This window comes from Vigna unguiculata, chromosome 3 (assembly GCF_004118075.2).
Source record: "Vigna unguiculata cultivar IT97K-499-35 chromosome 3, ASM411807v1, whole genome shotgun sequence".
NCBI lineage: Eukaryota > Viridiplantae > Streptophyta > Magnoliopsida > Fabales > Fabaceae > Vigna > Vigna unguiculata.
Genome location: NC_040281.1, coordinates 51061418 through 51073288, shown reverse-complemented (window position 1 = coordinate 51073288; position 11871 = coordinate 51061418). Strand labels below are relative to the sequence as shown.

Here is an 11871-nt window from a genome sequence, read left to right as displayed (position 1 = left end):
GAAATAAATTCATAATATTTGTGAATCCTTTTTCACAATATTTTTGTCGCACGAGCAAATTAGTTGCTTAGATGCTTTATTTCTTTATTTTATGGTATCCCAATATCCATTGCATCTAAATGTATTTCAACATTTAAAATCCAATATAAGGAATTCTTCCTTGCAATATCAAGGGTTACAAATCCAAATTTTGCAACGTTTCGAGTGTTTAGAACTAACACATAAAATAATATCATTAATAATAATAATCATCAAAATAATAATATCAATAATAATTACCATCATAATAAAAATAAATAATAAGACGAAGATGAAGATTGATAAAGTCAAACAATTCTTATCACAAGAGAAAGAATATAAAGTAAAATTATGAATTGTGAAAGGATTAGGAAGAGCCTGAATTGAGACACGGCAGAGCACTGTCATTGGAGAGAAACAACTTCCACTACTCCTCAATTGGTTGGAACATCGTGCTGATAACGTGTTATGAAATAAAGTGAATAACAAAGATAATAATAGATAATAGAGAAGAAACAATAGAAAATAGAGAATGAGAGAATAGGGAGCAACTCATCTGTGTATTATTATTGATAGGAAGAGTCCTATTTATAGATACAATATGTAATCCATAAAGGAAACAAATCAACTTAGTTAATACAAATATTTACCATAAAGAGTAATGAATCATATCAGTAATTGTATCAAATCAATGGACAATCATTAATTCATAACAATATATATATATTAATTTTAACTACAAAGTAACATAATAATTTTATATTTTAATGTGTTAAATTTTCTTTTTATTTATCATATCAATCAATTTATTTACAAATTTTATTTATAAATTCACATACTTTACATTTAAATTCTTTAAAAGAAACAATTAAAATTTATTCATTTAAATTCATCCAAATGTACCTGTTCTCTTTTTCTCAAATTCATTATCTTAAAAGAATACATCCTTAATTTCATTAAACCTCAAATTCATTATTTTAAAGGAACATATCCTTAATTTCATCAAAAAGACACTTATAAGATCATATGATGAAGTTATAATTATCACATGTATTTGAAAGTAATAATTATAAGTATAACATCTATCTAAATGTAGCATAATTATAAAAAGTTATTCTTTCATGTATGTTTCTTTATGTTTCTCATCTTCCTTTCTTGTAATTTTAGAATGTTTATAAAATATTTTTGTACTCATGTAATATCTGAAATTTATGTTTTATATTTTCTTTAAATATGTTGTAAGTGTATTTTCAATTTTTTTCTGTCATGCTTTTTTATTTATTCTTGTTTTTCTTTGGAGTTTTTTTTTTCTTCTTTATTTTCAATAAATTTATCTCAAATCCTATTTACATCATACTTAATATTTTTTCTTAAATATGTCTCAGATGGTAATTACAATTTCGCACAAAAATTACTGAAAGTTATTTTTTAAAAATTATTTATTATTATATTAACTTTTTAACTTATTTAATAACTAGAGTTTTTATCTATATAATAAAATGTAAGAATTACTGATTATCGTTCGGAAATTATTTAAATACTTAAAGTTTTCAGTTAAGCAAATTATAATAATTTTGTAAATTCATTATGATTATATTCGATCGCATACTCATTTGTAAGAAAATGTTTATTAAAATAATTTTACTTTTAAATATAAAAAAGGTGGTGTGGTATTCAATAATTTTATTCTTTTAAATAATTAAAAATGTCAACTAACAAAAAGAATCTTTACAAAATAAGTAATTTCCTTTTTTGGTATGATAAATGGATAAAAATTAAATTAATATCTATAATAATATACAAGAAAATTCTCTCTTTTGAGTCCACACTTCAAAATTCTAATTTTATCCTTTAAAATATAATTATTTATTAAATATTTGAAAATTGACTTTTATTTTTTACAATTTTTTTTCTAAAATCGTTTATTTCTACTCTTCTCTTTTTCTCTATTTATCAACAGTTATTTTTTCAATTTTTTTATATATTTCATTTTATTTTTTATAAATATAATTTTATTTTATATATTAACTTAATAAAATTACATTATCATCATTTATTAATATAATATCACGTATATTTAAAAAATGCGTACATATAGGTGCGACAGCGCTGTGTACGCTAGTTTTATTGGAAAAAAAAACTTCATAAATATTATTTTCTTAAAAATAAATAACTAATACATAATTTCATATTTATTTAATTTAAAAAGTGAACTAAATATTGTTTACATTAAATTTAAATATTTAATTATAAGTAAATAGTGAAGGTTAATAGAGTAATTTTTGTATATATAATCCGCTCTTAAAATAACATAAATTCGCTCTCAAAAGTAATTGTTTTCTGAATTTTCCTTTTTATTTTGTTTAATTCTTTAATGATCGACTGTTACATTTACCCTATGGTCTGATTTGTTTGGTAGAGAAAATAAAATAAAATAAACAAATAGATACAATGAAACAATGAATAGAAACAAATTAAAAGTTAAATGTTTGAAAAAGGTAAAAAGTAAGAATTAATTAAGAATAGATAATAAAAATTGCGGTGAGATTTGTCCGATATCAATTAGCCTTTATACATGTCATCGGGACAAGTATGATACAGGTAGTAGTTCTCTGTTGAATGAATATCTATCTGTATCCGTAACAATATCCGTCGGATATTTGTTATGTGAATACCTACATAATTTTTTAATATTCATGGATATTCGTGAGTATTTACAAAAAAATAAAAAATAAATATTTAATAACATATTTTAATCATAAATTCAAATAAAATACAATACATAAGATTTATAAACTTTAAACAAAGTTTAAATATGTTGAATGACAGCTTACAAAAAAATATTTTTTTTAAAACTAATTGATAAAAAAATAACTCATTTAAAATTAATATGTTAATATTTTAATCATGTATTTTTTTAATTTAAATTAAAATATAGTAATTACATATATCTACGGATATTGATACTATGATATCCATAACATTGTGAATATTAAAAATTTATACCCATTATCTATAAATATACATTTATAATATCTATCTCTTATAGTTGCGAATTTTATTACATATGTTTTTTTTTTAATATCTACTTATATATGTTCAGTATCTAAAAAATAATTCATAATGAGGACGCAAGGCAAGCGCCTGAAGAGAAGGGCACTGAAAACTAACACTCACCATTTCCCCAACATTTCATAAACAAATGTTTTTACCTTTTCCCATAAAAACTGCAGTGGCATTTCCGGTAAATAACACTTCAAACAAGGGTCAAATAATCTTCAAACCCACGCACTAACTTTCTCTCTGCCTCTCCCCTGTTCTCACCTTTTTATCTTTCCCCTTCACTCTCTTCCACTCTCCTTCACATCAAAAAACAGAGACAGCTAATATTAACAACAAATTAAAAACTTCAAAAACCCCACTCATACCAAAACCACCACACAAAAAGCCATTCTCCAAAAGGAAAAGAAAAAATGGAATCTGAACAAAGCAAGTTTTTGGGGAAAAGAACAGAGCAGTGAGTGAGCAAATGAGGTAGTGAGCTCAGCGAAATCCCGACAATGGCGGCTTCGGAGGAAGTACTTCCGTGGCTGAAGTCGCTGCCGGTGGCGCCGGAGTACCGTCCTACCGAGGCGGAGTTCCAAAACCCGATCGCCTATATCTTCAAAATCGAGAAAGAAGCCTCTCAGTACGGAATCTGCAAGATCATTCCCCCGCTTCCCCCCTCCCCCAAGAAAACAGCAACTGCCAACCTCACGCGCTCCCAGCCCACCTTTACCACGCGCCAACAGCAGATCGGCTTCTGCCCCCGCCGCGCGCAGCCGGTGCGCCGCCGCGTCTGGTTCAGCGGCCACCACTACTCGCTTCGGGAATTCGAAGCCAAGGCTAAGGCCTTCCACAAAACCTACCTCAAGAAAAGCAAACCTAAACCCTCCCCTCTCGAACTCGAAACGCTCTACTGGAAAGCCACTTTAGACAAACCCTTCTCTGTCGAATACGCGAACGACATGCCTGGCTCCGCGTTTAGCCCCCTCCGTGCTTCGCGCGATGCCGATTACGTTGGCGACACCGCGTGGAACATGAGGGCGATTTCAAGGGGAAGCGACTCGCTTCTTAGGTTCATGAAAGAGGAAATTCCCGGCGTGACGTCACCCATGGTCTACGTGGCCATGTTGTTCAGCTGGTTCGCGTGGCATGTGGAGGATCACGACTTGCATAGCTTGAACTACCTCCATTTCGGCGCTCCCAAGACTTGGTACGGCGTGCCTAAGGACGCTGCCGTCGCGTTCGAGGAGGTTGTCAGAGTTCATGGCTACGGCGGCGAGATCAATCCTCTCGGTTCGTATCGTTCTCAATTCTTTCGTACCTATGCATTATTGTTTTAACTTACCTGTATTGTGCCTTCAACAGTTACTTTTGCTATTCTTGGGGAGAAAACCACGGTGATGTCGCCGGAGGTTTTTGTTGGCGCCGGTGTTCCCTGCTGCAGGTATTTTGTGTGAGTGTAGGGGTAGACTATATATAATGAGGACTTCGTGGTTGCGTATGTAACTTAACTTTAATTTTCGACTGAATTGAGTCAGGCTAGTTCAAAATGCTGGGGAATTTGTAGTGACATTTCCAAGAGCGTATCACACAGGATTTAGTCATGGTAAGATACTTCATACTTCACAATCTACGAATGGAACCACAGCCTTAAATATTCTCTTTCTCTCTGTTTCTTGGGTAACGATGATTGTGTTTTCTGTTTCAACAGTTGCATGTTCTAAAATAATTTGGATGTGTTTTGTAGGGTTTAACTGTGGAGAGGCGGCTAACATTGCGACGCCTGAATGGTTAAGGTTTGCTAAGGATGCTGCTATTCGAAGGGCTTCCATTAATTATCCTCCCATGGTGTCACATTTCCAGTTGCTTTATGACCTTGGCCTTGCTTTGTGTTCTAGGTTTGTCTTTCCCTATTACCTATTGGAGCTAATACTAAATACCTTAGCAGAATTGTTTATTTCTTTTTTATGGGCTGGACTTCATGTGGTAGATTGATGCTATCATTAATAGTGTTCTTAACTTTATGAAGATGTATCTGTGTGTACCGCTAGCTGCAAATCTGCATCATATATGTATAATATCTCATTAGGTTATTGGTAGTGAGTAATAGTGACCATTAGATATGATTTCCTCAGTGATCTTGGTGGCATGAGTTTTTATTGGTGTTTTGAAAATCATTCAGTTAGACCAGAAAACAGTGATTTGGTCGGGTAAAAGGTTCAAATAAACCATGAAACGAATATGAGAAAAATCAGTTTATAGTGGGTCGAATGACAATGCTTAATATAATACCATGTTATGTTAGCATTTTTGCTTAAAAGGTAAAATATGAAGAAAAATGCTTAATATAATACCATATTGGTATTTTTCTAAAAAGAATAAAGATAGACGTAAAATGTTTCCTATTTTCTTTTTCATTCTGAATATAAAGGTATTATTATTATTATTAAATAATGATGTATATTGTTGAAATTCAACCTAAGTATTACTCCTTCTTACCTATTTATAACACTATTTCGACTAATTTGTACTTTTTAAAAAAGTTAGCTAATTTAGTTGAAAACAATAAATCGGTGAATAATTTGGATTGTTGTTCTGAAGTTATATATCTAAAGCTAGAGTGGTTGAATGAGACTTGATTTCCGTGACTACTTTCTCAATTCATATAAGGACAGTAAAATTTTATGCTACTTTATTAATTTTTTTATTGAAAAACAGGTCAATTAATTAATGGTATTTTAGGAAATAAATAATTAATTCATCATTCTAACAAATTTTCTGAAAATGGTCTTATAAATAGGACTGGAGGGAGTATATCATAACTTTATAACTTTTTCTATTATAAAGTTATGATATTATGTTTCATCAATATTATTTTATGTATTATTACCATTATTTTATTAATGTTGGCTTGATCTGGATTCAACCACAATGGAATCATTTAACCTTGACTAGTTCAAATATCAGTCCGATTTTAGAAGCATTAGCTTTTATTGCTGTAATATATGCACCCTGTAAATTCTTGTGAAATCTTCATGCAGAATCCCTGGAGGCATTAGAGCTGAGCCACGGAGTTCTCGGCTTAAATATAAGAGAAATGGTGAAGGAGAAACTGTAATTAAAGAACTATTTGTACAGGACGTGGTAGAGAACAATGATCTGCTTCACACACTCAGCAAAGGATCTGCTGTAGTACTTCTTCCTCGTAGCTCTTCTGACTTTTCTGTTTGCTCAAAATTACGCGTTGGATCACAACAACTAAAAGTGAACCCTGACTTTTCTCTCAATGAATACAATTATGAGGGAATGGATTCCTCAGATTTTATTTCTAATGACCTTATGTTCAACAGGAATCATGGAATCAAACAAGTAAAGAGTTTTTATTCTGTAAAAGAGAAGTTTGTTACGTTGTGTGAAAGGAACAGGGTTTTGCCATTAAGTTCAAATGGGAACATATACACTTCAAGTTCAAAAACACTGCAAGGAGACAGTGAAAAGGAAACAGATAAAGGAGATGGATTGTCAGATCAGAGACTATTTTCATGTGTCACATGTGGAATATTAAGCTTTTCCTGTGTTGCCATTGTACAGCCCAGAGAACCAGCAGCTACGTACCTTATGTCGGCTGATTGTAGTTTCTTTAATGATTGGATTGTTGGTTCTGGAGTAACTAGCAATAAATTTTCAACTGCCCATGAAGATGCAAGTATTCCCAAGTCAAGAACATATACAGGCAGGTTATATTTATAAATGAATACACATCCTTAGGTATTTTTCACTCCTGTGTGTCATATGCCCATTAGGAAATGTATGTGAGAGCTGAGCTTCATGTACTGCTTGTACTGATAACTTTCTGCTGTAGAAGTGTAACCCAAATCATAACTTTTGCATTAGCATGAGCTAGAGCCATCCAGCTTTGTTATGTGCAGTTTTGGGGTTCAGTGATTGTTTTTTCCTCACCGTCTTTTACCTGAGTTGAAGAGTTTACGAGTGAAGAGAGAACGTAAAGTGGGAGATGTTTTCCATTGGTATCAATAAATAGGGGAGTTATCAATTCTTTTAAGTTTTGTTATGCCACTATAAGTTCTTGTTCTTTTCTTTTTTGTTTCCCTTCTTCTGGTTGTGGTGTGACCAGATTTTTCTTGCAACTATTTCTTAAAACATTATCTTCATATTTCTTTTTTCTTTAGAACAAATATTTCCTTTTCTGAATAAGTTTGATAGTAACATATTAGCTGAAGGAATAGTCGTTTGGCTTTAGTCCTGTCTGGTATGGGTCTTGCAGTGTTCTTGTAGACAAGGGAGATCGTTGAGTTGATTAGTTATACATTTGTCTCTTGAATGCTGAATCGCAGACTGGTCCTGCCATGTGCTTGTCATTCTTTACATAATGAGAGAGAAGAAATGTGCATGAGTATGCAAATCTTTATGATGTGCATATGAAAAGTAGCAAGTTACCTTTTTAAGCAGCCAGATGCCTTTTGTTTTGTATCTCTTTTACTTTTTCTATAAAATGTTTTTTCTGTATATAAATTCCTAGTTTCAATCTTCCTTGACTTAAGAAAAACCAGTGACACGTGTTGTTCCACAATGCAGGATGGACTAAACAAAATGCCCAACATGATTCAAATGGTGTTCCCATTCAATCTGTTGAACACCATGCACAGATTGCTGATGAAAATTATGAGGAGGCTTTAAATTCTGGAAGAGAAAAAGGCAATACAGCTCTTGCATTATTGGCATCAGCGTATGGAAACTCTTCTGACTCTGAGGAAGATCAGGGGGGATTAGATATTGCACTTGATGGTGATGAATTGAATACAGTAAACCATTCAGCCACTGATGGATCTCGGGAGATGTCTAGTATGCCTTCTCATTTTCAAGATCCACATGCTAGTCCCTTGGTTAGAGTCATTAGACTTAATAAAGGAGATGATATTCATTCAAGAAGAATAGACAATTATGAGTATTATATGCATAAGAGAGTAGAACAAATTATGACTCCTTTTGACTACTCTGTTAAGTCAGAAGATCATGACAACACTTCAGGGGTGGCATTTAGAAATACCAGGGCTGTAACCCATTCCACATTGAGTTGTTCCCAAGATACTCACACAGATGAAGACTCGTCTAGAATGCATATCTTCTGTTTAGAGCATGCTGTAGAAGCAGAGCAGCAACTTCGCCCAATAGGAGGAGCACACATATTGCTCCTATGTCATCCAGGTAAGATATTTCAATAATTTAGTACTCCCCCCTTTTTTTTTATTAAAAATGGAACACATTTTGTACTGATATTTTATCTCAAGCCCAAGTTCTTTGGAAAAACACACTGCCTTTTTTATTTGAAGTCCACCTTGGTCATCAAGCATGGGAGTCTTTGTTGGAATTTTTGTTCAATTTAGGTTGCATTGTATAAATGTGTGAATTTTTCCCCCTGTTGATAAGTCTATTCAAGTATACTAATATGAAAACTTCAAGTGGTCTGATTGATCCATTATCCTTGAAGATGTAAACACGTATGAAGTTTGATGTTTATGGTTCTACATGGACAAACTATACTTTTTTTCCTATTTCATGGTTTGAGTGAACATTTGCTATAATTAGTATATAGTGTTTGAACTCTTTGCTACTGATTGATGTTTGGTCATTATTAGCATATTTTTCATATTTGTGAGCTTGCCTTTACAGTGTTTAAAGCACACTGTAACTCGTTTCCCCTCCTTGCCAATCTTTCATGATTTGTTTTGCTTATTTCTACAGATTATCCAAAGATAGAGGCTGAAGCAAAGTTTGTGGCAGAAGAACTGGGGATTGGTTATACGTGGAAGAATACTGTATACAGGCAAGCCAACAGGGAAGATGAGGGGAGGATCCAATCAGCTCTGGATAGTGAGGAAGCTATTCCTGGAAATGGGGACTGGGCTGTAAAGCTGGGAATCAATTTCTTTTATAGTGCCAATCTTAGCCGTTCAGCACTTTACAGTAAGCAGATTCCTTACAATTCTGTTATATATAAAGCATTTGGTCAAAACCCTCCTGCAAGCTCGCCTACAGAGCCCAAGGTCTATCAGAGAAGGACCAACAAGCAGAAAAAGGTAGTTGCTGGGAAATGGTGTGGCAAAGTTTGGATGTCCAATCAAGTCCATCCCCTTTTAGCAAAAAGAGATTCTGAAGATGTTGAGGATGAAACAAGCTTACATGGGTGGCCATTGCCTGATGAGAAAATTGAGAGATCAGAAAGTAACCATAAAAGCTATACCTCAACTCGAAAATCTGGTAAGAAATGGAAAAAATCTGTTCAGAAAGGAGGAATCTGGGAAGAAAGCTTTGTCGAGAGAGATTGGCTTTCAGATAATTCCATTGAAGATAAATCCAATAAATATCAAAGGAGGATTATTGGGAGTAAGCGCTCCAGGCATATTGGGAGAGATGATACTGCTTCAGAAGGGGATTATTCTCCTCTGCCACTTCATAGAAAGCCTATAACGAAGCATTCAGAATCTAGTGAAAATGATGCAATGTCTAATGATTTGCTGGATGATGATTCTTGTTTACAGCATCGGAGGAGGGCTAACACCAATGAAGCTAAATTTATTGACAGTGATGTGTTTTCAGATGATACAATGGGCTATGGTTCTGATTGGTTGCGGAGAGGGGAGCTTAGCAATGAGCAAGATGCTATTTCAGACGATTCATTGGGTGCTGGTTCTCTTCAGCTGCGTGGAAAGACTCCCAAGGGCAAGTATTGCAAATACATTACTGAAGAAGACGTGATTTCTGATGACCAAAGGGAGGTTTATTTTTGGAAGCAGAGAGGGAAGATATGTAAAGGCAGACAAAGATCACTTTCTGCTAAAAATGAAGATGGTCTGAAGCACCATAGGCAAAAGCAGCAACAAAGGAATCTGAGAAGCAGGCAAGACAAGCCCCTTGGAGTAGAGAATATTACATCTGATGACCAAATGGAGGGTCGTTTGTTCAAGTGTCAAAGAAGGATTCCTAAAACCAGGCAAGCGAAGTTCATCGAGGAGGAAGATGTAATGTCTGATGACCAGTTGAAGGATCACTTTCAGAAGCCCCAAAGAAGTACTCGAAGGAGCAGACAAAATAAATACAGTGATAAAGATGTCATGAATGACTTGGCAGAAAATAATTTTCATATACTGTATAGAACTCGTAAAAGTAAGCAAGTTAAAGTTATGGACAAGGACAATATAGATTCAGATGATCAAATGGATGATATTTTGCATCAGCAGCACAAACGAACTCTTCAAAGTAAGCAATCTAAAGCACAGATTCTTCAACAAACAAAAACTAATCCGCTCCATGCGAGAAACAAGACATCCCGTCCTGTGAAGCAGAAACAAGGTGCTCACACGCTAATGAAATCAAAGGCTGCTCGGCAGGCAAAGAATCAGTCTGGTAACTCCAAAGACTTAACATTACATGTGGAAGAGGACGAAGATGGTGGACCTCGCACACGACTTAGGAAGAGAGTCCTAGAAAAAGAGTCTGAAGGAAAAGTAAAAGAAAAGAGAACCAAAAGGGAAAAGGAGAGGAATAAAACAGCTGCAAAGGTTTTAGTTTGCCATACCAAAACAAAGGATGAGGAATCAGAATATCAATGTGACATGGAGGGTTGTACCATGAGTTTTGGGTCTAAACAGGAGCTGTTGCAACATAAGAGAAACATTTGTCCTGTGAAAGGATGCGGAAAGAAGTTTTTTTCACACAAATATCTAGTGCAGCATCGTCGAGTTCATGAGGATGACCGCCCATTGAAGTGCCCTTGGAAAGGGTGCAAGATGAGTTTCAAGTGGGCATGGGCACGCACTGAGCACATTCGGGTCCACACTGGTGCTCGTCCTTACGTGTGCGCTGAGCCAGGGTGTGGGCAGACATTTAGATTTGTTTCTGATTTCAGTCGTCATAAGCGGAAGACTGGTCATGCAACCAAGAAGAATTGTTGATAGCATGTGTGCTAGTGATATATGTTAGCATTGTTGATAAATTTATTAATATATTGCTCAATGTCGTCTAGGACTAGGTGTTAATTAACTGTTTAGGATAAATTCCCTGAATCTGTCATTGGGAATGACTATTAATTCTGCTTGGTTAGGTGTTTTTGTACCCATTTATTTTAGTAGCAAGCAAAGCATTTTCTTAGATATAGAAACATGATTCTCATCCATCGCATATCTCCTGCTTGGTGCGGAATTCATATTCCAAGCTAGAAGGTCCTACTTATGAGATACCAAAGTCATGCTCTTTTGATGCCAACTGTTCACAAAATTTTATGGGTCTGATCTTCGGAATTGTAGCAGGCACATTTTTGTGCAGCATGGTCATGACTTCTATTTACCCTACACCAACTAATGGAATGGCCGAATTTCCAATCACCAATAGATTGACGTGCATTTGGCATATGGGGAATCTTCTTAAGATCAACATGTGGTCATTTTTAGTAATTTGTTCTCTTCCATACTCTTTGCTTACAGTTCCTTTTTCTTTACCATGTTTCCCGTTTTCATACTACTTTTAGTACTTTATTTTTAACCCCTACTCTATTTGAATTATAGAAACAGAAAAAGAGCTGTGATGGCGATTTAGATGAGGAAAGAAGAGGATGGTAAAGATACATGAAAATGGTTCTATATTAATAATGTCATTTGAGTGTTTTTAAGTTTACTTGGCCAACAATCTTTGTCTTTCAGACAACCAGGCTAGTGTCTATACCTTTGTTTCTCTCAATTTCACTGATTCTCTCTTTTCTTAATTAAAATTGTGTTGAATCTGTCGTAAAAT

General features: G+C 34.2%; 1 protein-coding gene across 1 annotated transcript; it reads left to right on the top strand.

Moving 5' to 3' along the window:
- The first annotated feature begins 3307 nt into the window (after positions 1–3307).
- On the top strand, positions 3308–11581 carry LOC114179638 (lysine-specific demethylase REF6-like). Its single transcript, XM_028066051.1, has 7 exons — positions 3308–4356; positions 4429–4507; positions 4602–4669; positions 4811–4961; positions 6105–6796; positions 7660–8289; positions 8827–11581. Exons 1-7 carry the CDS (start codon positions 3579–3581, stop codon positions 11034–11036), a joined length of 4608 nt encoding a protein of 1535 aa, XP_027921852.1. The 5' UTR covers positions 3308–3578; the 3' UTR covers positions 11037–11581.
- The last annotated feature ends 290 nt before the right edge of the window (positions 11582–11871 follow it).

Excerpts from the sequence above, each read along its gene's own strand:
- LOC114179638 (XM_028066051.1), top strand. The coding sequence starts at position 3,579 with ATGGCGGCTTCGGAGGAAGTACTTCCGTGGCTGAAGTCGCTGCCGGTG. Across the intron at positions 4,357-4,428 it reads CGGCGAGATCAATCCTCTCG|TTACTTTTGCTATTCTTGGG; the intron begins GTTCGTATCGTT and ends TGCCTTCAACAG. Across the intron at positions 6,797-7,659 it reads CAAGTCAAGAACATATACAG|GATGGACTAAACAAAATGCC; the intron begins GCAGGTTATATT and ends TCCACAATGCAG.